Here is a 25,302-nt window from a genome sequence, read left to right on the forward strand (position 1 = left end):
ATCCGAAAAAGTGTTGATACTTTTAAGGTATACTTTTTAGTATTAATAAATATGACATTAAAAGCTGATGATTTATTTATTGTACATGTTTTTTTATTTAAAAAGCTAATTAAATCTATTTAGTCAATTGTAATTCAAAGAAAATTAGTTAGAATTTTTTCTTCCGATTATTGTCATACGCAAAAAAAAATTTGAAATAAAGCTTGGTGCTAAATTCAAATATAATCTGGTAAGCAAATATAATCTGGCAAATACTTTGTATCATTTATACATTATATTATTATTTAAACCAAACGCGTTAACAATGTGGCCTTCCATTTTTATTTTTTGTTTATTCAAATTTTTTTTAAATAGTACGCGACAGTGTAAGGTCAATTAGTATTAAAAATTTCAAAGTAAAAAATAGTGAGGGTAAACCACCCAGCGGTCAATGGGTGACTGCTGGGTGGTTTACCTTTAATAACATTAATTGAAGTAAAGTGCGAAAATATCGTCTGAAATGGTCATATATCTTTTCTTTATAAATGAAGGAAGTTTGCCTATTATAAACATAAAAATTAACACATACTATAATTCGGGGCAAAAGCCACAAGAAATGTATGACAAATGTAACTTTTTCTTTTTCATGCTGACACGGAAATAGATAAGATAAATATAAAAACCTTTAAAATTAAAACACTGAAAAGGGAGTGGGGGTAGATGGGTTGTAAAACACTAGAAGATTTAATTATGTTTTCCAGTTTTCAACAAAAATAAAAATAAAAAATAACCATCATTACTTTATTGTCTTATAGGGGCTCTAAGCCACAATTTAATATTTTATGTGATTTTTGCAAGTGATTTATGTTTGAAACTAACACTTCTATAAGTTATGGAGTTATATTCCAGTCTACGACAACGCCGCGTACTAGACATTAATTGAAAAAAATGTTTCAGTTTGCTAGGGATTTTAGAGAGTTACTTTTAAAAAGTATTGCTTTCTTGAATGTTATCATTGTTACACAATCCTTTTGGACAGTTATAAATGTTTTGTAAAGTTTTATTTCACAATCATTAAAGATCGCAACACTAGGAGATAGATTCCAAACATATATATAAGATATTCATTTGATTTCTCAAATGAATATCGAAATGTTTTTATTGTTATTCAATATATTTATATTCTTCTAAATCTAAAAAAAAATTAATTGAATTAAAAGTAAAATAAAGTTAGGATGTCTCCTAAAATACGCAGCTACTCAAAAATTACATTAAGATCCCGATATATTAAGGAGGATATTGCCAATACAGTTCAAGATGTTAAGAAGTAAGTTTAGGATTTTTAATGTCCTATTAGTTAATTTATTTTAGATCCTATTGAAAAGCTCAATGCTAGGTCTCAAACCTGATAAATATTGTACTAATCTTATAGAATCACTGGGAGCAGGCGCAACTATAAATTTGTATGCTATTTGTTCTCATTAAACTTTTTTTTTTTAAATTAATAGCCATACAAACATTTAATCCATTTATGTTTGTATATATCTTTTACAGATGTTTATTTGGATGCGATGACTCGGTCATTGAATGTTTTCATTTAGAATTATTGCGTTTTCCCTGTAGGAAAAAATGATTTAATTATTTACAAAAAAGAAATGCAGATAATTAATGAGCAAAGAAGAAATGCAGACAATCAACAAGCCCTGTGAGAGGAAAAAATCATGTAGAGGAATAAATCCTGTAGAGGAATGAAGCCATGTAGAGGAACATGCTCTGTGAGAGGGAAAAAGTCATGTAGAGGAATGAAGCCATGTAGAGGAACATGCTCTATGAGAGGGAAAAAGTCATGTAGAGGAATGAAGCCATGTAGAGGAACATGCTCTATGAGAGGGAAAAAGTCATGTAGAAAAATGAAGCCATGTAAAAGGTATTTATATCTCCTTTAAATTCTATTGGAATAGCATATCCAATATTAATTTGCATATATTTTGTAAATATTTTCCCTAGCACTCCTTTTTAATAGTGTGCTCTTGCATTCAATTTCTTTTTTTCTTAAGGCGTAATCAAGGAACTTTCTTACCTCCTCCTGTCTTAATTCCATCAACATTGCTTTCTAAACAAACAGCTATAAGCATAGCTTTTCTGCATCATAAACAGTTTCCCTTGCCAAATTTTATAAACTCACTGTTTCTAAAGTTAAGAGAGTTGCTCAAGAATTCCATGCAACATCTGTCTTGACAACACCTCAAGTAGTTTTCATGTTAGGGGATATCAGCCAAAAATAGAAAGAAACTTTTAACATCAAAGAAATTCGCAAATAAGTACAATTGGTAACGGCAGAAAAGAAGAAAAATAACCTGATGTTAAGCTGGTGTTAAAAGAAAGTTAAGCTTTGATGCTAAGAAAACCACAAAAGTAAAGCAAAAAAATAAAGTTTTATAAGTGTCGAATACTGGAGAACAAAAATATTGATCTTGTCCTGTGTGCAACATTTTGAAATTTTGAGGGCTTTAACTCCTTTATTAATTTCTGGATGCTATTCACTCTTAAGTGTATTAAGAGTGAATAACATCCAGAATTTTTTAATTCTCGATGTTATTCACTCTTAATACACATTTAAGGGATAGTTGTTCTTTACAAATATTATAAAGAACAACTATACCTTTATACAATAAAACTTAAAGATCAATTATTTATGAAATAACGAGTGAGAAATTATTATTTATATAAGACTAGGTAAAAAAAAAACGTTGACCACTGGGTGGTCAACGTTGGTCACTGGGTGGTTTACCCATTATAAAGTTTAAAAATATTTTTGTTCTAGTTAAAAATTGTTATTTTGATTACTATATGTGTTTACCAAAATAACTCAGTTAAATAGTTCTTGTGTTTTAATTAGGAAACGATTGTTTTTATAACTTTTGTTTTTAAATAAATTTTCAAAAGCATTATTCGCTTAGTTTTATTGATAAATCTAAAACATTGTAGCTTCTAAAATTTAGTAAAACAACTTAATTTATGTGGAGTTTATTTATTCTTTGGGTATTTTTATTAAATGTAAAATCATTTACTTTAGCTCTAAAGGGATATATTCTATTTATTTATACATTTTTATATATTCATATATGCTTTAAGTATGTTTATATATTTTTATATTGTAAATATTATATGTAATTAATTGTTAAAAGTTTGTTTCTCTTTTTTCAGATATTATTTCGTCACTATATTTTGGTTCTGGTATGACTTTTAATACAGGAATTGATTTATTTGAATCATCATCAGTTTTATTGTTTGGCCAAGATTCTGGTTATCCAAAAACATCAATATTTACATTTAAATTTGACACATCTTTAAGTGTAAATGCTGCGAGTCTAAATTTTTCAGTCAATTGTTGTTATGAAACATATAGCTTTGATAGCCTTAAGTTACTTTTCTATTTATTAGTGTCACAAGATGATTTATTTAATAATACATTTTCCGATCTGAAAAATATTTTGTATAGTGATTCAAAGAAATACCTTACAAATGAAAATTTTTTATATTTTACTATGCACCCTGGATACAATAGTATAGATTTGTTGAATCTTTATAATATTGCTATAAATAAATATTCTAGATCAGTTAATTATATTGGTATCATTATCATGCCAGACAATGAATCACAAAATGATACTTACTGTAAATTTGACAAAAAATACACTACATTGAGCATATCAAATGGAAAAGGTTTGTATTATATTTTTATTGTTTTTATAGAATATTTTAATGAGATAATATTAAAAGTTTTCTACTCAACTTGGTGAACCTGAAAAAAGTACTGATGAAAAACCAGGCAATCTAATGATGAAAAATGTGGAAAATTTTATTTGTACATTGAAAAACTCAAAAATATTTATTCATTTTAGAAAAACTCAAAGTGTTTTCTTATTTTGAAAACCTGAAAAAATTTATTTAGTATTCATTTTTAATTTATCTTCAATTAATACATGCAGATAATTATTTTAATTAAAAAGTTTTTGAGTTTGTTGAAAAGTTGTTTTTAATAAAAAAAAATTTGATTTGTATTTGCAAATAATTATTAGTGTTATGGAAAAGACATGAAGTCATTCATTTTTATCCCTTCATTTTGATTTTTTTTTTTTTTTGCTTTTGCCACAATTGCGCATTGTTATTCAATAAGTTGCGATTCAATTTCAAGGTGACCACAGCTCCTTTAAAGTCCTCTTTTTTCAAAAACCTCCTCTGAAATCTTATATTATTCTCTAATAGTTTAAAAATTTGGTCGAATCTCCTTGTTAACTGCTATTTTTTTGTTTTATTTTTTATTTCTATTTATTAATTCCTCTTAATTAGATGCAAAATCCTCTAAAATTCTTTTTTTTTATGAAAATTTTATGCGGCCACGCTGAATTTACTATAACAAAAATATTTTTACAAAAAAAAGTTATTATCAGACAGATGTTTTCCTTTTTGTGTCCCTATAACTTTCTTAGAGGCAGAGGTGGAAAAAGTAACAAAACTTTGTACTCAAGTAAAAATCCTATTGGGTATTGCTACTTGAGTAAAATTTTACAAGTAAACGTTACAAGTCAAAAAGTTTACTCAAGTCAAAGTTAAAAGTAGCTCATTAGAAATGTATTTAAAGTAAATGTTACCACATTACTTTTTTATCAGGAAAAAACATGTTGTTTTTTACCTGTCAAAAACAACATGATCTATCCTTTTCAGTATATATTTACAATTATTATATTTAAGTAATATTTTTAAGAGTGTGTGTTTTTAATATAAATAATACGATATTAAAATTTGTTATTTAACACTCATTTTATTAGTAAAGCATTTTTTTTCTTTGTGTTTGCAGAAATATAGAATTGGTAAACTTCTGATTATATTTTGCAAAGGTATGCGTGCTATGCATATATGAAAAAAATGCTTTGAATAAATTTTTCTTAAAACAAGGAGCATCTAAAAAAGAACATCTTCAAAAAAAAAGCCAATAGTTGTGTAAGTAGGATTTATAATAAGTTAAAACTAACAAATTAGTTTTCATGTTTTTTCATATTCTAAAAAGATAGTAAATCTTCTTTTTAGATTTTTTTTTTCTTTTTAAAATTTTCTTTTAAAATTCTAAAGATAAAATTAAAAATCAAAACATAAGTGAGGCTAAATGTCTTTATAACTTCACTTGAAACATCACTGATAAATATATAGAAAAATTTTATAAAACAGGCAATTTTTTAAAAATTTTATAACAAAAAAAAAAAAATACTTAAAATGTTCACAAAAAAAACTACTCAATTACAGTAATGCGAGTAAATGTAATTTGTTATTTTCCACCTCTGCTTAGTGGTCATACTTTATTGTCTTTAACTAACAACATGTCACAAAATGAACAAGCTTTAGATTGTTCACAAGCTATATAATCTGATTAGATGAATTTTGTTGAGAACACTCTCTTAAAACCTCTTTTTATGGATGTGAAAATATTTTAAAATTATGATTGTGAACAATAGCTCAGTTTTTTTTTTTTTTTGATTTTCATTTTGATTATTTTTTGTTTTGAGTTTTTTTTTGATTTTGATTAATGGAGAAATCTATTTTATAAATCAGGAGCTTTATATTTGAACTTAAATTTATAAGAACTGTAATTTTTTTTTTAATTTCATGTGAGTTTTTTTTGTTAGTAATTTGGGTATTCTGTTTTTCTTTCCAGTTTCTTTTTTTTACTCACTAATTTGTTTTGAAATAAAGCTTAATTTTAGCCTTAAAGAAATAAAAAAAAAACCACCTTTGTGCAGCTCAATTTTATTATAGCACACAAAATTACACGCAACATGTACACGTATTTAGAATTCACATTAGATTATGGCTGCCATTGTTCTAATTATGCCCTTTCTCTTTTAGACAAGGTGCAAAAATGCATTGTAAGAAAAGTTGGACCTGCTCTTGCAGCCAACCTCCAACCATTATCACATCATTGTAATGTTGCTTCCCTTTCTCTTTTCTACAAATACTATAATGGGCACTGCTCTAAAGAGCTAGCGTCTCTTGTGCCATCTACTACATTCATTCTCGTGTTACTCGTCATTTAATTAAGTCTCATCTTTTTTCTGTAACTATTCCTAAGTGCTCCAAAAACTCTTATTAGCCTAGTTTTTTTCATCGAACATCAGTTCTTTGGAATTCGCTTCTTTCGTCTTGCCTACCTGATTCATATAATTTACAATCCTTTGAGTCGTCTGTCAATCGTTCTCTTGCTCTACAATCTTTATCTTTTCTCTTCCAGTAACTTCCAACTCTAATTAGTGGTTGCTTGCAGCCTTGTTGGAAGCAAAGATGTTTAAAATATATATATATATATATATATATATATATATATATATATATATATATATATATATATACATACAAGTATATATATTTGTATATATATATATATATTTGTATATACAAATATATATATATATATACAAATATATATATATATACAAATAAATATATATATATATTTATATATATATGTATATGTATGTATATATATATATATATATATATATATATATATATGTATATATATATATATATATATATATATATATATATATGTATATGTATATGTATATATATATATATATATGTATATGTATATATATATATATATATATATATATATATATCTATATACATATATATATAAATATATACATATATATATATATATATACAAACATGTATATACATATATATATATATATATATATATATATATATATATATATATATATATATATATATATATATATATATATAAATGTATATATTTATATATATATGTACTAGCTGGAGTTACCCGGCGTTGCCTGGGCCAATATTTAAACTGGCTTACCTGATAGCTGGAGTTACCCGGCGTTGCCCGGGCAAATATTTAAACTGGCTTACCTGATATCTGTACTGAAAAATGGGCCCAAAAATGGGCCCAAAAAAATGGGCCTTCCTGATCCCGGGGGTCGGGGTCAAAACGCAGCTAAGAACCTTCTCCCCCTCGAGGACTACCCCCATGCCAAATTTCATCGAGATCGGTCCGGCGGTTTGGATTTCTATAGAGAACAAACAAACAAACACCCACACAAACACACATTGCCCTTTATATATATTAAGATAGCTGGAGTTACCCGGCGTTGCCCGGGCCAATATTTAAACTGGCTTACCTGATATCTGTACACAAAAATGGGACCAAAAATGGCCCCTGACCCCGGGGTCAGGGGGCCCATTTTTGGTCCCCCCCTGACCCCGGAGGTCGGGGTACGGGGTCAAAACCCAGATAAGAACCTTTTCCCCCTAGAGGACTACCCCCATGCCAAATTTCATCGAGATCGGTCTGGCGGTTTGGATTTCTATAGAGAACAAACAAACGAACACGCACACATTGCCCTTTATATATATTAAGATTAAGATATACATATTTAAATATATATATGTATATATATATTTATATATATTTATATATATATATATATATATATATATATATATATATATATATATATATATATATATATATATATATATATATATATATATATGTATATATATATATTTATATATATATATATATATATATATATATATATATATATATATATATATATACACATATGTAATGATTGTTATGTAAATAATTCTCTCTAGAGAATAATTTCTAACAATCGTTAAAAAGTATTGTCCAGAGAAAATATTGGGACAAAATTTTATGAAATACAAAACGATTTTAAATATAATAATGTCCATAATTCTCTGAGCTTCTTTAATTTAACTAAATAGTACTTTTCAGTCTGTTTAATGTTTTTTTTTTACCCTAATAGTTCCGTGTAAAATTGTATAAATTAACATTGCCATCCTAAATATGATACCAATTTTAAAAATCTATTCTTCCGATATATAATACATGCAAAATCTTATATGTATAATATATAATAAATAATAATATATTATACATGCAAAAATATTATTTTATTAATACAATTTTCATTTATCTAGCAACGTAAGCATGGTCGATGGGATTCTGCCTCCGGCTAGTAAGCCGAGAGTTCCAGGTTCTCTTTTCAGTATCGAATTTTTTTTTTTTTCAAGTTCACAAAGATTGTTATTTTGTTGCTGCACACTTTAGTGCACCAACTAAACAAAGTTCTGCACTTGAGCCATATAAATCAAAGCGCAGAACGTGCACTGCACATACAGCAGTCACAGCCCGTTAGCAGGCTGTAACTACTCCGTTAACGGAGTGTACACATCGACTAAGTAAGATTTTGGCATAGTTGATTTTACAATCAGCATGTAGATACATCAACTGAGGGTTTTGGTTTGGCGAGATACCCTTTTAATTAAAAGAAAGTCTTCACTAAAAAAAAGAATTTTGCATCACAAATATTCTTATTTATTATCAGTGAAAAAGGAAGAGAAATATTCAACACATGGACTTGAAATAAAATAGAAAATGATAATGGTGAAATTGATGAAATTAAAGTAAAAGAACTGTTTGAAAGTTTCAAAGAATGCTGTTTATCGAAAAGAAATCTGGTTTTTGAAAGAAGAATGTTATGAGTGGTCTTATATTATGCAAAATAATTGACAGAATCAAATCAGAAGAAGTCTGAAATAATCTACTTTAAAACAATCTACTTCATCTGAAACAATCTACTTCAAAAAGGAACAGATTTAACTTTAACAAAAGTGATTAACATATGCAGAGCTGAAGAAGTTGCAAATTTAGAAATGAAATCAATTACATTCAAAAAAGATATTGGTTTGGAAAATCCGACATTCAGACAAATATTGAAATAGAGAAAATTCATGAACAACAAAAATGTATCAAAAAGCAAAACAGACTGGTTTGAATCAAATAAACACAACTGGAAACAAATGAATAATGAAAAAATAAAATAAAAAACCAATTGCACTTGCATCAAGGTCAATGATACCAGCTCAGTTAAACAATGCAATCATTGTAAAAGAACTTCTCACTGTACTTTTTGGATGTGAGCAATTTCACCAATATATGTATGGAAAAAAAGTCATAGTTGGAAAATATCATGAAGAAAGTGTAAGCAAACACTCCTCCGTGTCTTCAGAGAATGTTCTTAAGGTTGCAAAAATATGACATTGATTTAATATATAAAGCTAGTAAAGAAATGATTTTGACAGATACATTATCCAGAGCTCGCACCCATGAAATGGAAGAAGAAATCCTGGAAGATTGCCCAAGTGCATATGGTCTATGCAAACTGTTCATCATCAGAAAAAAATCCCAAAGAAATAAAAATAAATACACTCTAAGTTATTACATTAAATGTAGTAGCAAATTGCATAACAAATGGATAGCTGCAGGATAAAAAAATGGTTGACGATTCAGTAAAACCTTATTGGTTGTTTAAAGATAAACTGACACTTATTAAAGGAATAATTTTTAAAGGACAAAACGTTGAATTCCAACATCAATGCAGAAACCAACAATTTAAAAATTACTTCTATCACACATGGGGATTGAAAAGACTAAAATGATAGCTAGAGAAACTGTATTTTGGCCTGGCATTAACAAACAAATCATAGAAACATGTCAAGAATACTCAAAAAAGTAAAAAAAGGAAATAATGATATCAAATTAAATACTAAATCATCAATTTTAAATCGTAGGAACTGTTTTATTCCACTGGAATAATCTATATTTTTTAATAGTGGTCTATTATTATAGTCGTTATTAGGAAATTAAAAGATTATGTAACATATAATCGCACAAAGTGATAAAAAAAACTAAAAATGATCTTTTCCAGACTTGGCATTCTGTAGATAGTATGGAGAGACAATGGCACACAATTCACATATTCAAAATTCCAAAAATTTAGTAAAGAGTGGGAGTTTAAACATATAACTAGTAGTCCACAGTATCAACAATCAAATGGAATGGCTGAGAGACATGTGTAAATAGCAAAAAAACTTGCTAACCAAAGCAAAAAGATCAAATCAAGATCTGTGCATAGCTCTACTAGAGGTAGAAAAATATTCTATTGACGGTTTTGTATCATCTGCTCAACTTATAAGTGGAAGAAGATTGAGATCAACACTATCAATGTCGCAGTCACTACTTCAAGTAAATCCAGTTGACGAAAATAAATAATTCAAGAATAATCATGAAAAAATCCAAAATTTACATAAAAAATATTACGACAAAAATGCAAATAAAAATTGAAAAAGTAGGTGAGAAAGACAGTGTTCGTATCCATGATGGAAATAAATGGCAACCAGGAAATGTTGTTGAAAGCTTTTTATTTTAGAAGGGTTGCTTATGATTGGCAAAACGTTTTTTCAATTCACCCTCTGTAAAGCTAATATATTGTTTATCAGGTACATTCTTAAAGGAAACAACACATTTATATACCACATTTTTTGATAAACAATTTCCACTCATTGGACAATTGTTTTTTTGTTTACAATGACAATGTTCTGTCGTTTTTTCATCTAGCATTTTTTTTTTGTTTAACAAAGCATTATTGTGACCTTTTATAATTCTTTCCTTATATTTTGTGTAACTGTAGCTAACTTTGATTGTATTTTGATTAAAAATTTTATTTTATTTATTAAAGGGCGGAAAATGCTTATCGACCAATTTTAAAAGCACTTTTCCTATGTTAGTGGAAACATTTTTGCTATATGGACTGGGGTGGGGGGTAAGGGGTGAAATAGAACTAGAAATTGCATTTCTAGTTCTATTTCACTTTTTTGTATTCTTTTTTTCAGGGTCAAATTTTAATTCAAAATTTCGGAAACTACTTTTTAAGGACATTTTCAAAAAGAAGAATTGAATACATTTTCATTAGATGAGTTTTGGTTTCGCCTGTTATTAATTGAAATTAGGATTTGTTTTAGAATTTGGGGTGGATGATTTGAATTAATATTAATACACAATAATTCATCATTTAATTTTTTGAAAGGTTTAGATAAATTTTCAGAGAGCTTAAAATGTGATATCAAGAAAATTCACAATTTTTAAATTTGTGCTTATTTCGATTTGAAAGTCAATATCTTTTTAAAATTTTATAATATTTTTTTTAATTTTATCAGCTATGGGCCAGATTTTGTATGCACTACTATTAAATCATTGTCACAATAAAGGCCTAAATCATTAATATTGATTATTTTACTTAATAAATCTAAAAGATATAGTCCAACAAATTCACAAAATTTTATCATAACTGTCATCTAATTCTCCATCATAACTGCTCATTGTTACATCAAAGCAGTCATGTATGTTTTTCTTTTTCCAAGTTTCCTTATTAAATTAAAGTAAGGTTTTGTTGCAATGTTTTATTATATGGGTTGTCTTTTCTAGAATAACTGTGTGGTTTTTTGAAAATTCAATTGTTTTATCTAAAATATCTGCAGTTATTGAGGGCTAAAATTCATTAATGTCAAACTGAATAAATTTACAGTCGTTTTTATTTTCAATTATGGAGATCTAATTCATAACATCAGTGGTATTTTCCACTGTTGTAAATTTAATTTATTTCTAGGAATATTATTAATTTTGTCCAATTTAATTTTGCTTACATGTCCAATCTCACTTTTTGAGAAAACCAATCACCTACAAGAAAGTTTGTTGTGAAATTTGATCTTTAAGTGTTACAAAGGCTTGGGCAGGGGTAGTTGATTCAATTCTATTATCAAGATTTATTTTTTTTTGCAATAATTTGGTGCTTCTAAATTAATTGCATTTTCTAAATTTTAAGGGGTTTTCTCATAAGAACTTGTAATATTGTCAAGTAAAATTTTTTCAAAGTTTTCTGTTGTGAGTTGGTAAATGGTATTTGTTTTATCAGCAAAAACCAAAATATTTTTACAAAAATTATTACAAAAAAACAAAAATTATTACTTATTATTAGACCTATTGCATTTAATTAAAACTATTGTTTTAATTAAATGCAATAGGTCATTTTCAAAATTTTCCAAATCAGGTATAAAGGGCGGAGTATTTCTTGTTTTAAATTCATAATTATCATTATCTTGGTTATTATTAAATACATAATCTGTGTTTGTTTTTTTGGTTTTAAGAAAAAATGGGTTTTCTAACGAATTTTTTAATGAAACTTTTAATAAAACTTTTAATGAAACTTTTAATAAAACTTTTAATGAAAATTTTGATGAAAATTTTAATGAAAATTTTGATGAAACTTTTTAATGAAACTTTTAATGAAACTTTTTCAATCAAGGAAATAGTATAACTTTTTTCATCTAGTATACGTATGTTTTTAAAGGAGTAAGTGAAATTATTAGTTTCCATATTTACACAGAGTTATAAAATACAATTAAGAGTGCTCAACAAATGTTAATAAGGAGCCTAATATATATAAACAATTTTAGAATGTATTCTACTAAATAGAATACTAGATGTTCTTAAAAGAACAGAGCAATTATAAATTACAAAGATTTAAATAACAATAACAAAAACAGAGGGTAAATGGAAAAAATGTTTTGTCAATCATAAGCAATCCTTTAAAAATTAAAAGTTTTCAAAAGACACTATGCTGTCAAAATACATATGGGAATTAAAAGATAAAAATATTGATGATTTTATACTAAATTGGTCCCTTCTTAAATTAGCACCTGCATATAACAATATTTTCAAAAAATGCATACTCTGCCTACAAGAAAAATTTGAAATAATTACACATGCAAACCAACAATGTTTACTAAACAAAAAATCAGAATTGATTTCTAAATTCAGGCATGAAAATAAGTTTCTCCTTAAAATCTATAAAAATAAGTGAGCTCAAATAATAATTACATTAAATCCCCCATTTTTTAAAAAATCTTTTTATAAAAAAGCAGAAGTAATCAATTCTAAGAACTCTTTTTATAATAGTATTAGCATATTCCACATATGTGTAAAATTTTACAGTAGTTGAGACATTACGATTTCCTGTAAATTAGTTTTTGATATAAATTGAAGTTTTATTAATTTGATCATTCATTTCTGATGAGCCTTTATTGATGAAACACAGTGTTAAATGAAAATTTTTTTAATGATTTTCAAGTAATTTAAAATAAAAAATTAGTTTAAAATTATATATGAAATTATTATTATATATATATAATATATATATATATATATATATATATATATATATATATATACCAATTTAGATGCTAATAATAAATAAAATAAAAAATTAGTTTAAAATTGTTTTTTGTAGCTATTTTTTGTTTATTTTTTTTTATTAATAAAGTTAAAATTGTAAAATGTTATTTTTCAGATCAATTACAGTTATTATCTGTTGAGACATTTCATACAAAAATACGTCTATTTCAGTTTGAAAATGTGTTAATTAACAGTGTGTTATTTGGACAATATTATGATTATCCGTCAACATCCTTATTTGCATATAATGTTAATTTGACTTCGGATGTAATTGTTGCAAGTTTAAATTTTTCAATAGATGGTTTTTTTGATTCTTTTAATTTCAATAGCCTTAAAGTACGTGTCTACTTGTTAGTGTCTCAAGATAATTTATTCAATAATACATTTAAAAGTCTGAAAAATATGTTGTATACTTACTCAAAGTTATATTTAAAAGAACAATTTGTGTCATTTGTTATGCAACCTGGATACAACTGTATTGATTTGCTAATTTTTTACAATAATGCTATAAATAATCATTTTGGATTTGTTAATTATATTGGTATTGTTGTTATGCCCAATGATAAATTGCAAACTAATGTTTTTTGTAAAGCCTACAATAATCGCATTAAGTTGGGGATATCATACAAAAAAGGTTTAATTATTAAAATTATTATTTTTGTTTTTTCCAGAACTTTATGGTAAGATATTAATATATTACTAATAAAATATGTTAGCATTGGTTGTTAGTTAATTCAATTTCGTTTTACAGTTTATAAACTTTGTTTTTTATTATAACACTATATGAAATTGGTTTTCAAAATACAGCTTTACTACATCAAATAAAACTTGATCCTTTTTTTATTTCAAAAAATTTTTCAAGCATGTTTTGTTTTTGTTTAATACCGATTGATTCAATACATATTGATTGATAGATTGTATTTTCTTTACTAAATAGTTAGACGTTTTACATAGTTAATATAACTATGCTCATAACATAAGATTCTTCAGCTTTATGAGCTTTAATTAGATATATAAAATTGGTATATATTGAATATAGCAAAGTGATCTAATAGGAAATTGGATTACTTCGATTTATGCTGTCATAATCTCCTTGTTTTTTATTATGTTTTGAGAGACTTGATGGTAATACCGTAACTAGAAATAGGAACTTCATTAAGAATTCTTCTTGGACCACTTTTTTATTAAAATTTTTTATTTGGACCATTACTTTTTTTTAAATGGATATATATTGACAAATTTGTTTCCTTTAATTTCTTCAAGAACTTTTCTTTGTTCTCTTTTGCTGTTTTTACTATATTGGTTATTTATATATTAGTTCTGAAGAATATTAAACTTGATAATAGAACTATTCTTGGTAATAGGCAGTTTGGTAATGTTAGGTTTCGGACTCCCCCTCCTCCTTCAAGGTTTTAGTGACACTTCAATATCCTCTCTTTCAGTAGGCATTTTTCACGTACATATTTTAAAGACTTTTGCTCTAATTATTTCTTGTTAAATAATTTTAACAACAACTTTAAAGCTAAAAACAAATTTAAAAAGATAATTATTAAATTGAAAAAATAAAAATTACAATTAATATAATCTTTTTTCACAAGGTTCAACAGAATGAAAAGATGTTTTCACAAGGTTCAAAAAATGAAATGATTTCATCTTTTCATTCTGTTGGTGCATTAATGTGTCATGGATGTTTAATGCAATGTAAAATTGGGCATTATGTAGAGAGTTTATCAAAAAGTAAACAATTTTTGCAAAAAAAGTTTCAAAATTCACTGATTTAAGATACCAATAGTTTACAAAACTTTTTTATACATACTTTAATCTTCAAATTAAAAAATCATAAAAGATCTATTTTTACTTGTAAAATTAATATTTACATTAAGCATAATAAAAACTAATATTGTCAAAATATTGCTAATGATTTGGGGATTGCTTTTATATTGTAAACAATTTTTATGGAAAACCTGTCTTGGGTCAATTAAAACTTATAACTTATCTTTATGCTTGATGGTTGAAATTTAGAACACTTATCAATGAATGTCTGTTCTATCTAAATTTTGGTGGACATTAATAATTTTTTTACAAAAAGCCAGTTTTTAATGCATTTGTATTTGTGTTTATACTTTATGTTTATATTTTTAATAGAAAATGTAATATTTTTGTAATGTTCACCAAATTAATAAAATTTCAATTCTTTATGAACATGAAAATCAAAAAATAATTTTTTATATCTTTCACTATGTTATAAAGAATGATTTGAAACTATTTAATTTAGCACAAAAAAAAAAGGCTTTTTTTTTTGCAGTTTTTACTTACATTTTAAAGCAGTGATGTAACCTTAAATGCATTATGTCTTAAGCTAAATAATGTCCCAATCTAACAAATTAACAAGCTAGCGATTGTCCCAAGCCAACGAATCTAATAAATTTAATTGAAACAATTTTTTCTTTGAGACAAATTTTGAAGTATAAAATAAACAAAGTTACATAAAATTTTTCTCTTTGGGTAATATGACTAACATAAAATATTTTGTTAAATCCACTTTTATCAAGTGCATCAATTTGTCATTAAATATTATTTCATTTTTTTGTATAATATATCTATTCGAGAATACCGGGGTTTAACTGCTAACTTTCCTAGTTCTACAGATTTGAGTGTTGAGTTATAATATCTGAGAAGCCATTCCTCTATGCCTTAACTACCAGCTAAATGTCTTCAGATGACCTCAAATGTCTTCTAATGACCTCCAATTATTGGAGAATATCTCCTGTATATACAATAAAAAAGTTAGTTTGTGCTGCTATGGAATTTAATGTATATTAGTTTTGGATCATTCAATTCAAAATGCAACTAATTAAATGATGCTGAATACAAATTTAATGCTGTTAAATGCTCAATAGAATATTTTCTACCTTTAGTTCTGTTAGAAATTATTATTATTTTCTTGTACGATTAGGAAAAGTTTTTGCACTTTTTTTTTGTTTTTCAACGCAATTGATATTATTCGCTTAGCTCTCAGCATAGTGATGCATAGTCAATATTTTCAACCTCTGACACTTTGTTGGGGTATTTTTTTATCAAGTTTTTTGCTTTGATTACTTGTGCTTTTTTCTTGTGCTTATTAAAGATTTTGCATAAAATTTAGAATAATTCATGTTTTTGAAATAATCTATCTAATCAATGGTAAAAATTAATGCCACAGTTATTTATGAACAATTTCAAAAAAAGGTATTGCACACTATTGTCAATATTTAAATCTAAAGGAATATTGGGGTAGAAGTAAATTTGTTCTTTTAAAATCTATATTTAAAGTTAAATGAAAAAAAACAAAAGACATGTATCTAATAATATGACCATTTGCTATATGCATATCTGGATGCGCTCTGAAGTAGAAAAAAAAAGTTTTTTTGAATACCTTTTTTAGTAATTATGTACTAGTGTTTATTAATTTAAATTAAAATTGGTTCACTATGTTATTTAAAGTATTTGTATTGTTATATGATAAACAAAATGCCACAATTATAACTTCTAAGACATGTACCAGAAAAAATCTGCGTGGACATTTTAAAGGATATTTTTTTAACTATTGTATTTCGATATTGAATGTTATATTTATTTTGAAAGTACATATATTTATATTCTTAAATTTCACTTAAGAAAGTTGGTAAAGTTTTGTATGTGAGAACGCACGCACTTTGTGTTTTACATTCGACATCAGCTTTTACACGGTTTTCGGCTGGACTTTCTTGGTAGCTATAATCCATTTATTTTTGAAATCTTTAATGTTTCTGACTTATTTTACATTGAACCTTAGTTTTCTTTTGACAAGAGCCCAATATCTTTCGATATTTTTCGACGTAGTTCGGGACAATTTGGTGGATTGCAGTATTTTTCAACAAAATCTACTCTATGTTCTCTAAGCCATTTTAAAGTTGTCCCAGAGTAGTGGCATGATGCTAAATTAGGCCAAAATAACGGATTACCCGTGTTTGTTCTTAAAAACGGCAAAAGACGTTTTTTGAGGCATTCTTTTATGTATATTTTGGTGTTAATTATTTCTGTAGTCAAAAAACAAGAGCTTTTTTTACCACATTCACAAATTGCTTGCCAAACTAAAAATTTTTTGCAAATTTTTGCATTCCAATGCATTTGTAATTGGAATTCAGTTTCTTGCAATTAATTGCTGAGTAGTATTGGTGACCTGGAAGAGATCAGAAATATGCAGCACAATAAGTTTCATCGTCAATAATCAAACAAGATTTTTTGGCACATAATTTTTTATAGAGCAGCTTTGAACAATGAATTGCTACATTTTTTTGCATTTCTTCACGAGGAGGAACTTTTTCCTTTTTGTAAGATTTATAACCACAATTTCTCTTCACTCTTTGTATAGTGGAAACACTTGTTTTGAATTTATTCGCTACAGTTCGAACAGATATCTCCGGTTTTCTGTCTAAGGCATCTTTTACTTTTTTACCAAGATCTCGTCTAACAAAACATTTTTTTCTTCCACTTCCTGATTTCCTTTTGATTGTATCAGTGTCCTGAAATCATTTCACAACGCTCTGCACTGTTCTCAAAGCAACCTGCAACTCTTTAGAAATTGTTTTGTTTGATACACCAGGATTTTCAACAAGAAAATGCAAAACTTTTCTTCCTTCTTATCTTGATTTAATGACATTTTATTAAAACTAATTATTTAAATAATAGAGTTGCTTAAATTTTGAATAACACTAATACAATGACATTTTAAAACAATTAGCTATTTAAAATTATGCATGGTTTACGTAATCACCACATCAGAACACGCACAGATTTTTTCTGGTACATGTCTTATTGGTTTATTATTTGTGTAATTTAACCTGTATGTTTTGCAGTTTTTTTTAAACTTGAAAATACACAATCAACATTTAAAATTTAATTTTCTTAGTTAACAAACCTCTACTTAACATGGAATATGATGGAATGATAAATGAGTAAGCAATTTATTTTTTCTATTTTTTAAGGTGCTACCAGATGTCACAGAGCACCGCCGAAAAGTATTTAACTAGAAGTAGAGGCAAAAAAATGTTGCAATTAGAAATACCATATATTTTTTTCCTGTACAGCTGCACAGGAAAAAAAAAACTATGGGGCATAGAGGGGCATGAGTGAAATTTAAAAGAAGGAATAAAAGCTACCATGCTGATTGTTTCTAACAGTTTACATAGGAGCAATTTTCAACACTTAGTCAAAAGATATTAATCCAAAGACTTTCATTATAAAAGTTATTAAAGGATTTCTAGTTAACCTTAAAAAAGTTTTTAGAAGTGTGATGATGAAGATAAAATTTTTAGTGAGATCGAATCATAGCCTAAATGACTTGAAAGATAATGAGAAACCGAGCGCAATTTAGGGTTAGAAGAAAAACACAAATCAAAGAGCAAAGGTTTTAGGATTTCTGAAAAACAAGTCACAAAGTTGAATATTTTGCAACTTGTTTAGGTAAGAAATTAAATAGAATAAAACAATTTAGCCTTAGTGCCAGCGTGCCAGTTATATTAACCTTCTAGTGCTTAGCGTGCCAGTTCGATTGACCTTCTAGACCTTCCAGTTCCATTGACTTTTCTAGCACAGTGTAATAAGCATTAAAGTTACCAAAGCAGCATTGATAAATAAAGGTTTATGAATGGATAGATAAAGATAAAGTGCCTATTTAATTTGATTAGAATTGACATTAAAAGGAATGTACTCTTAGAATAAAATACAAAGATGAAGGTATTTGAGTGAAGTGTTACTAAGTGAAAACACATTAAAGAATAGTCAGAGAATTCAAACCTGATTTTAATGCAAATAGATGACTTATTTATTACGATCGCATTTATCGTGATTGCAAAGGTTTAACATGCAATGTTAAAGTTTTGAAATGGATAATAGCTATTAATTCTAAGATCTAAAGATAAAACAGTTGAACTCAAATTCTGACATAAAATTTCCCTACCTTAAGCCTCTTAGTTGTGGCAAAAGAAATGGTGTCTTGATAAAAACACTTGACTTGGGTAGATGTTTACTGCACTCAGCTACTGTCTTGTAGAAGACCTCCTGAACAAAGACTTTCGGGGTAAGCAGAATAATTCTGATGACCAGCCTTGCACTCTTTCTTCATCTATCAGGTTGGCGTAGATGTAAATCGGTGTTACTTTGTTTCGTTTCTAGGACAGTGAATGTGGGATCTTCTTGACTCGACTTATAGATTTCTGCTTGCATTTTCTTAATAAAGATTAAACAAACTTGTCCGGTTTGAATCTTCTGACTCAATCACATTTGAGCTTGAAAGGGATCTCACTTCTGCTACAGCATGGGGCTCACAGTGGCTGGTGAACTTTAATTCAGATAAAACTCAATTTTTTTCAGCCAATCGTTATCGCAATAATTTAGATCTTCCTATATTTATGAACGGTAATGTACTCAATGAGTCATCTACTCTTCATCTTCTAGGATTAACTCTTACTTCCAATCTTTCTTGGAAACCATATATCAAATCAGTTGCAAAATTAACATCTGCTAAGGTTGCATCTCTTTATCGAGCTCGTCACTTTCTTACTTCGGATTCTATTCTCTATCTCTATAAATCTCAAATCCGGCCTTGTATGGAATACTGTTGCCATATCTGGGGCGGTTCTTCTAATGATGCCCTTTCTCTTTTAGACTAGGAGCATAAACGCATAGTAAACATAGTTGGACCTGCTCTTGCAGCCAACCTCCAACCATTATCACATCATCGTAATGTTGCTTCTCTTTCTCTTTTCTACAAATACTATAATGGGCACTTTTCTGTGACTGTTCCTAAGTCCTCAAAAAGCGCTTATTCGTCTAGTTTTTTTCCTCGAACATCAGCTCTTTGGAATTCGCTTCCTTCATCTTGCTTTCCTGATTCATATAATCTGCAATCTTTTAAGTCATCCATTAATCGTTATCTTGCTCTACAATCTTCATCTTTTTCCTTTCAGTAACTTCCAACTTTAATTAGTGGCTGCTTGCAGCCTTGTTAAAAGCGAATATGTTTAAAAAAAAAAACTTGCCATTATTGGTGACTTTAATGCTCATCACACTGGATGGCTTGGCCCCAATACTGACCCTGCTGGCATTAAAGCTCGTAACTTCTGTATTTCTTTAACTTTTACTCAAATAGTTAATTTTCTAACTTGTTTTCAAGACAATCCTAATCACTTATCTTCATTCTTGGTTTGTGTCTTGTCTCTGACCCTAGCTAGTATTTAGTTTCTCATTATTCTCCTTTAGGTGCTATTGACCATCCCATAATCTCTTTAAATCTTTTATTTTTCACTTATTTTTCAAACTCACTCTATCATCACACTACTTACTTTAATCTCAAAACTGACTGGTTTTTTTTTTGTTTTTTTTATTCCTTTTGTGATGGTCATTCTGCTTCTATCTTTTGTCTTTTTCCTGATATATGTGTCTCCTACATAACCTTATGAATCAACCACTTCCAGCCAGGTTCAGTGTCATTCAATGTCAGTGTAAACTAACAAAATTATATCTTTAAAAATTACATGTTGTTTAAAATTACTGATGTCTAAAAAAAAATTTTCTCTGACATTCCATGGTAATTCTAAGGTATAAATCAACATTAATAGACCCATAATTTTTTTGTACAAATTCCTTTTTTTTTTCAAAAATATTTATTAATCAGTTTTAATTTTAAATTGTTTAGAACATTTGTCAATATTACTTTTTATCTGAGTTACGCAAATAAATCTGATATAGCTGTTAACTTAATTTGGGAATATTTATTACCATCTTTTGTAAAGTTAAAATCAGAGATTACACAATTGAATGTTTTAAAAGTGTTTTCAAACAATCTTAAATATAAGGTAATAAAATTTATCCTCTCAATGGTGTATAAATTCTTCTACCTAAATCAAAGTTGATATGGTTTCTTTTAAAAAGTAATATACTATAATATCTTTATTATAGATCTCCAATTTGACAGACAGTGGAATATATCAGAGTATAGCTGCCACAATTAACAATCCAAGCTGTTTGTTTGATGGCTCATACACCATTGATATTCCAATAAAACTATCTTTTGAAAATATTGTTGGAGTATCTTGAACAATGTTTAGAACAATGAGAAAAAATTTAAAAGAACACTGTCCTATTGATATTGTACCAAGTATATCAAATCATTTATTAGGTATTTTAAGTAAATTTTTAAATAGTTAGTAAATACTAAATTAGTAAAAATATGTACACTTGTTTGTTTTATCAAATTAGGATATTATGGTCGAGGTATATATTTGGATAATGTCAATTGGCAAATATATCTATGTAAGAATCAGCATGCAACAATGTAAGCTAATAAAGTTTATATTTTGTTCTTTAATTTTGGAATATTTAAATATAATTTATTCTTTTACAAAATGAACATGGATGTTTTTTTTGGCACCCTAACTAACTGATACAGAATAAAACAATCCTGTGGAAACATCCCACCCAAATAATATATGTACACTAAGTGTTAAAAAAATGACTTTTATTAATTTTAACTAACATTGCTATTTCTAAGATGCTCCAACCTTAGTATTACTATTAAAATATATTTTTTTCATGATTGGATGACTCCATGACTTCTATAGATGGGTGCAAAGGTCATTTCTTGCCCTTTTTTTGGATGAGCTAAAGAAAGTGTTCTCATTATACAAATTATTTATTTTATTTTTTTTTTTTTTTTGCTTAAAAAGAAGGAAATATAAATATAACGTTAGGTATAACTTGTTACATTATTTGAGTAACAAAATTGAGATCAAAAAGTTCAAAAAATATTTTTGCACCATGTTCTTATCTTTGGCCCATATGTCATACTTTATTTATTTTCTGTCATGTCTTACATGCACATATATACAAAGAAATTTAAATCTTTATTTTAAAACTTGAAACACTTTAAAGGAAGAAAATCAATAAGATGGCGAACAACTAATACAAGTTAAAAAAGGATATTCAAAGAAACAGCCCATCAGATGCAAAGAGAAAAAATGAATTTTTTAAAGAATTGCTAGAATGATTTAGGACTAGTAAAAAAAATGAAGAGCTAACTGAAGATATTAGGAAAAACAGAAAAAAACATCTATAGCCAAAAATGAAAATATTACCTTTATCTTGGACCAACTTGGAATTAAGATGGGAAGAATAGGAACAAGCAATTAAAATTTTACATGCACTATAAGTGGATCACACAAAAAATTGTGTTTCAAGTTAAACATGGAAATCAAACTAAAGAACAATAACACTCAACAACACTCAACAATCACAACAACAACACTTCATAAAATTTAGAAAACTTTTTAATTAGTGTAAATCAATCTGATTATGAATATGTAGCAGATACGAAAAAAAAATTTCTGTTGTTTAGTTGCTTATAAGTATTTTTAAAAAAACAGATTTAACAGCAATAGGCAAGTGACTTTTAATAAAGTAAAACGTTACAATAGTGGAAAGTGTTATTGCTAATTCAGGAGGTGATGTTTTTAACTTAAAACTATCTTTTTCAACTGCATTTAGAGTTGCAGAGGAAGTGGTTGAAAGGACGGAAAAAGATGTACTTTTCCTGGCTGGAGTTGGATATTTCATAGATTGACAGAAGTCTGCTTTTCCTTGGCTTGATTTATCCCTCAATGCAGCAGCACAGACTTTTTCTGTGTTATTTAATCTCTTAGCAACAAATGTTTTAATCTTAATTTATCCTCATTCTCAAATTTATCCTCATTTAATTTTCATTTATCCTCATTGTCAAAGCGCAAGTTGGAATTATTAATTTTAAAAAAAAAAAATTTCTGTTTTTAATTAAATTATTTTTTCTTTCAAATAATCAAAAAAACTCTAATAATTCCCATTGTGTTTAACTAAGTGAAAAATATGTTTGATAGCTGGCTGCAGGAATAGTTTTAAGAAACCTTATCTTTTTTTCAAAACAATATTAAGACAAAAATGATGAAAAAGGTATTAAAATTTCAAGTATACTGAATACTCTGTATAAAAAATAAGTTTATTAATGTATTGTTTTGTATTTAAATAAATAGTGTTATTTGAGATAGGTGCAGGTGTGATTATCTGGAGTTGACAGAATTGACAACAATATTGTTATCTGGTGATGAACTGTGCAGACTAAGTAAGCCTGAGCTTGTACATCATGCAAGATATATGGCAAAGAAAATATACTTTGAAAAATGTCTTTCTCTAGGCAGCATTTCCAGCCTGACTGAATTTTTAAAAAATGTAACAAAAGATAAAGCTTTCTTCATATGTATTTTACATTAAGTAATTTTTAAGGGTTGAAATTCCTGTCATTGCAGGGCATTTCCATTCCAGTGAGTCAAAAAAAATGAAGTTTTAAAACAAATATTTTTTTTAATTCGGAAGATGAAATTTAAAAGAAGATAGGTAATATTTTGATTATCCAAAAGAAAAAATTATAGAAGACAAGTTTTTCTTCATTTTTTAATTATCCAAACTTCGCAATAAATAAAAAATTTTTTGATACAAAAAATAAAAATTCTTATTACATGTGATTATAATATTTAAAATTGATTTCATGGCCCAGATTTTTTTGATTCTTATAGATAATGATGTCTTTTGATATTTCATTATCATAAATTGCAACTAGGTATCTTGGAGGTATCTTAAATTTTATGCCTAAGTGAACGGCATTTTGAATTTCCGTGCGTGGTTTAAAAGATTCAATTATTTAGGAAAAGAAGTGATAAAAAGTTTCAATGAAAGTGATTTTTTTTACTTTGTGTATTTTTAGGCTACTGAATTGAATCGCAAAAGTGTTTTTTTTCTTCTATGATATTTTAGCATTGTTTTTTTGCATCGCGCACAGACATATCATGCACGGACAAATATTCATCAATGCATGATAATTATTTTTCTTCAGCTTTATAACGTTTGAATCGCATATTTGCTAATTAATTAGTCTGAGTATAAATTAGTTAGATTGATAACAGTTGCTTAAAAGAATTTAGAATTAAAATGAACAAAGTTAAGCATTTAATAGTTATGAAAAATAAAAGAGCTAACATGAGCGAAAAGGAAAAGGAGAAAGTACATCGAAAAGATTGCGAAAGAAAGAAGCGAAAGCGAGAGGTGAACCAATCTACATCTGATATTGAACAATCCTTTTTATCTCCGCAGAGTTTTGAAAAGGCACTTAAAAAAATTAATTCAGCATTACCTGCCGATTCAAACAAAAGAAAATACTATTTAAAAGAAGTTTGTAAACGTGAAAACATACTACTTTCTGATATTTCAGAATCAGGCCCTGACTACGCTGGTTTGGACGATGTTAGTTGCAAAGTTCTTGATTTTTATTTGTAAGAAAATATTAATAGAATGGCTCCAGGACGCAAAGATGTTGATATTAATAAGAAAACAAAAGAGAAGGTATGACACATAGTTTATATGTAGGAATCGCATTTTATTTTATAAGTTTTTCAGTTTTTGTAAACAATTTTTGTTTTCGTTTAGAAACAAATTCGTCACATGCTGACCATAGGAGAAGCATGTTCACTTTTTAAAAGTGAGCATATTAATTTAAAAGTGGGGAAATCTAAGTTTTACAATCTGCGGCCATTCTATGTCAAGCTAGTAAACGATCTTCCCCACAATATTTGCCTCTGCATATACCATGAAAATTTCAGGTTGTTAAGAAATGCCCTTCAAAAAAAATTTAATATTATGTCAGACATAGTTGCCAGATCTGTGTGTAATCAAAACAACCAATCTTGCATGTTTATGTAATGTAAAGCGAACTGTGGTTTGCCAAAGTTTGATGAATATGTTTCTAATGTAATAGACTCATTTGGTGACGATTCAAACAAACCGCTCTTTGTTTTTGACCAATGGTCCTCAGAAAATGCGTTGAAAATTAAACAACCACTAATATCTTTGTTAAAGGCGTGTGTATTACTGCGTCAGCATGTGCCAGATTATATACGTCATGTGTATATAAAGCGACAACATAGTGCGTATTTTCGTTTATGTCGCCAAAATGTATCAGAAAATGAATTAATTATACAAGTAAGTGAAAGTGTAATTTTATATGTAGTACGATAACAAAACTTAATAATTTT

General features: G+C 27.3%; 1 protein-coding gene across 1 annotated transcript in view; it reads left to right on the top strand.

The window, feature by feature from the left end:
* The first annotated feature begins 3,527 nt into the window (after positions 1 to 3,527).
* The window catches only part of LOC105847919 (uncharacterized), a 39,187-nt gene continuing 17,412 nt past the window's right edge, over positions 3,528 to 25,302 (top strand). The window contains exons 1-3 of the mRNA XM_065789517.1: positions 3,528 to 3,705; positions 13,284 to 13,802; positions 21,449 to 21,524. Coding sequence (XP_065645589.1) covers positions 3,528 to 3,705; positions 13,284 to 13,802; positions 21,449 to 21,524 — 773 coding nt within the window. The remainder of the gene's footprint in view (positions 3,706 to 13,283; positions 13,803 to 21,448; positions 21,525 to 25,302) is intronic.

Source organism: Hydra vulgaris, chromosome 02 (assembly GCF_038396675.1).
Source record: "Hydra vulgaris chromosome 02, alternate assembly HydraT2T_AEP".
NCBI lineage: Eukaryota > Metazoa > Cnidaria > Hydrozoa > Anthoathecata > Hydridae > Hydra > Hydra vulgaris.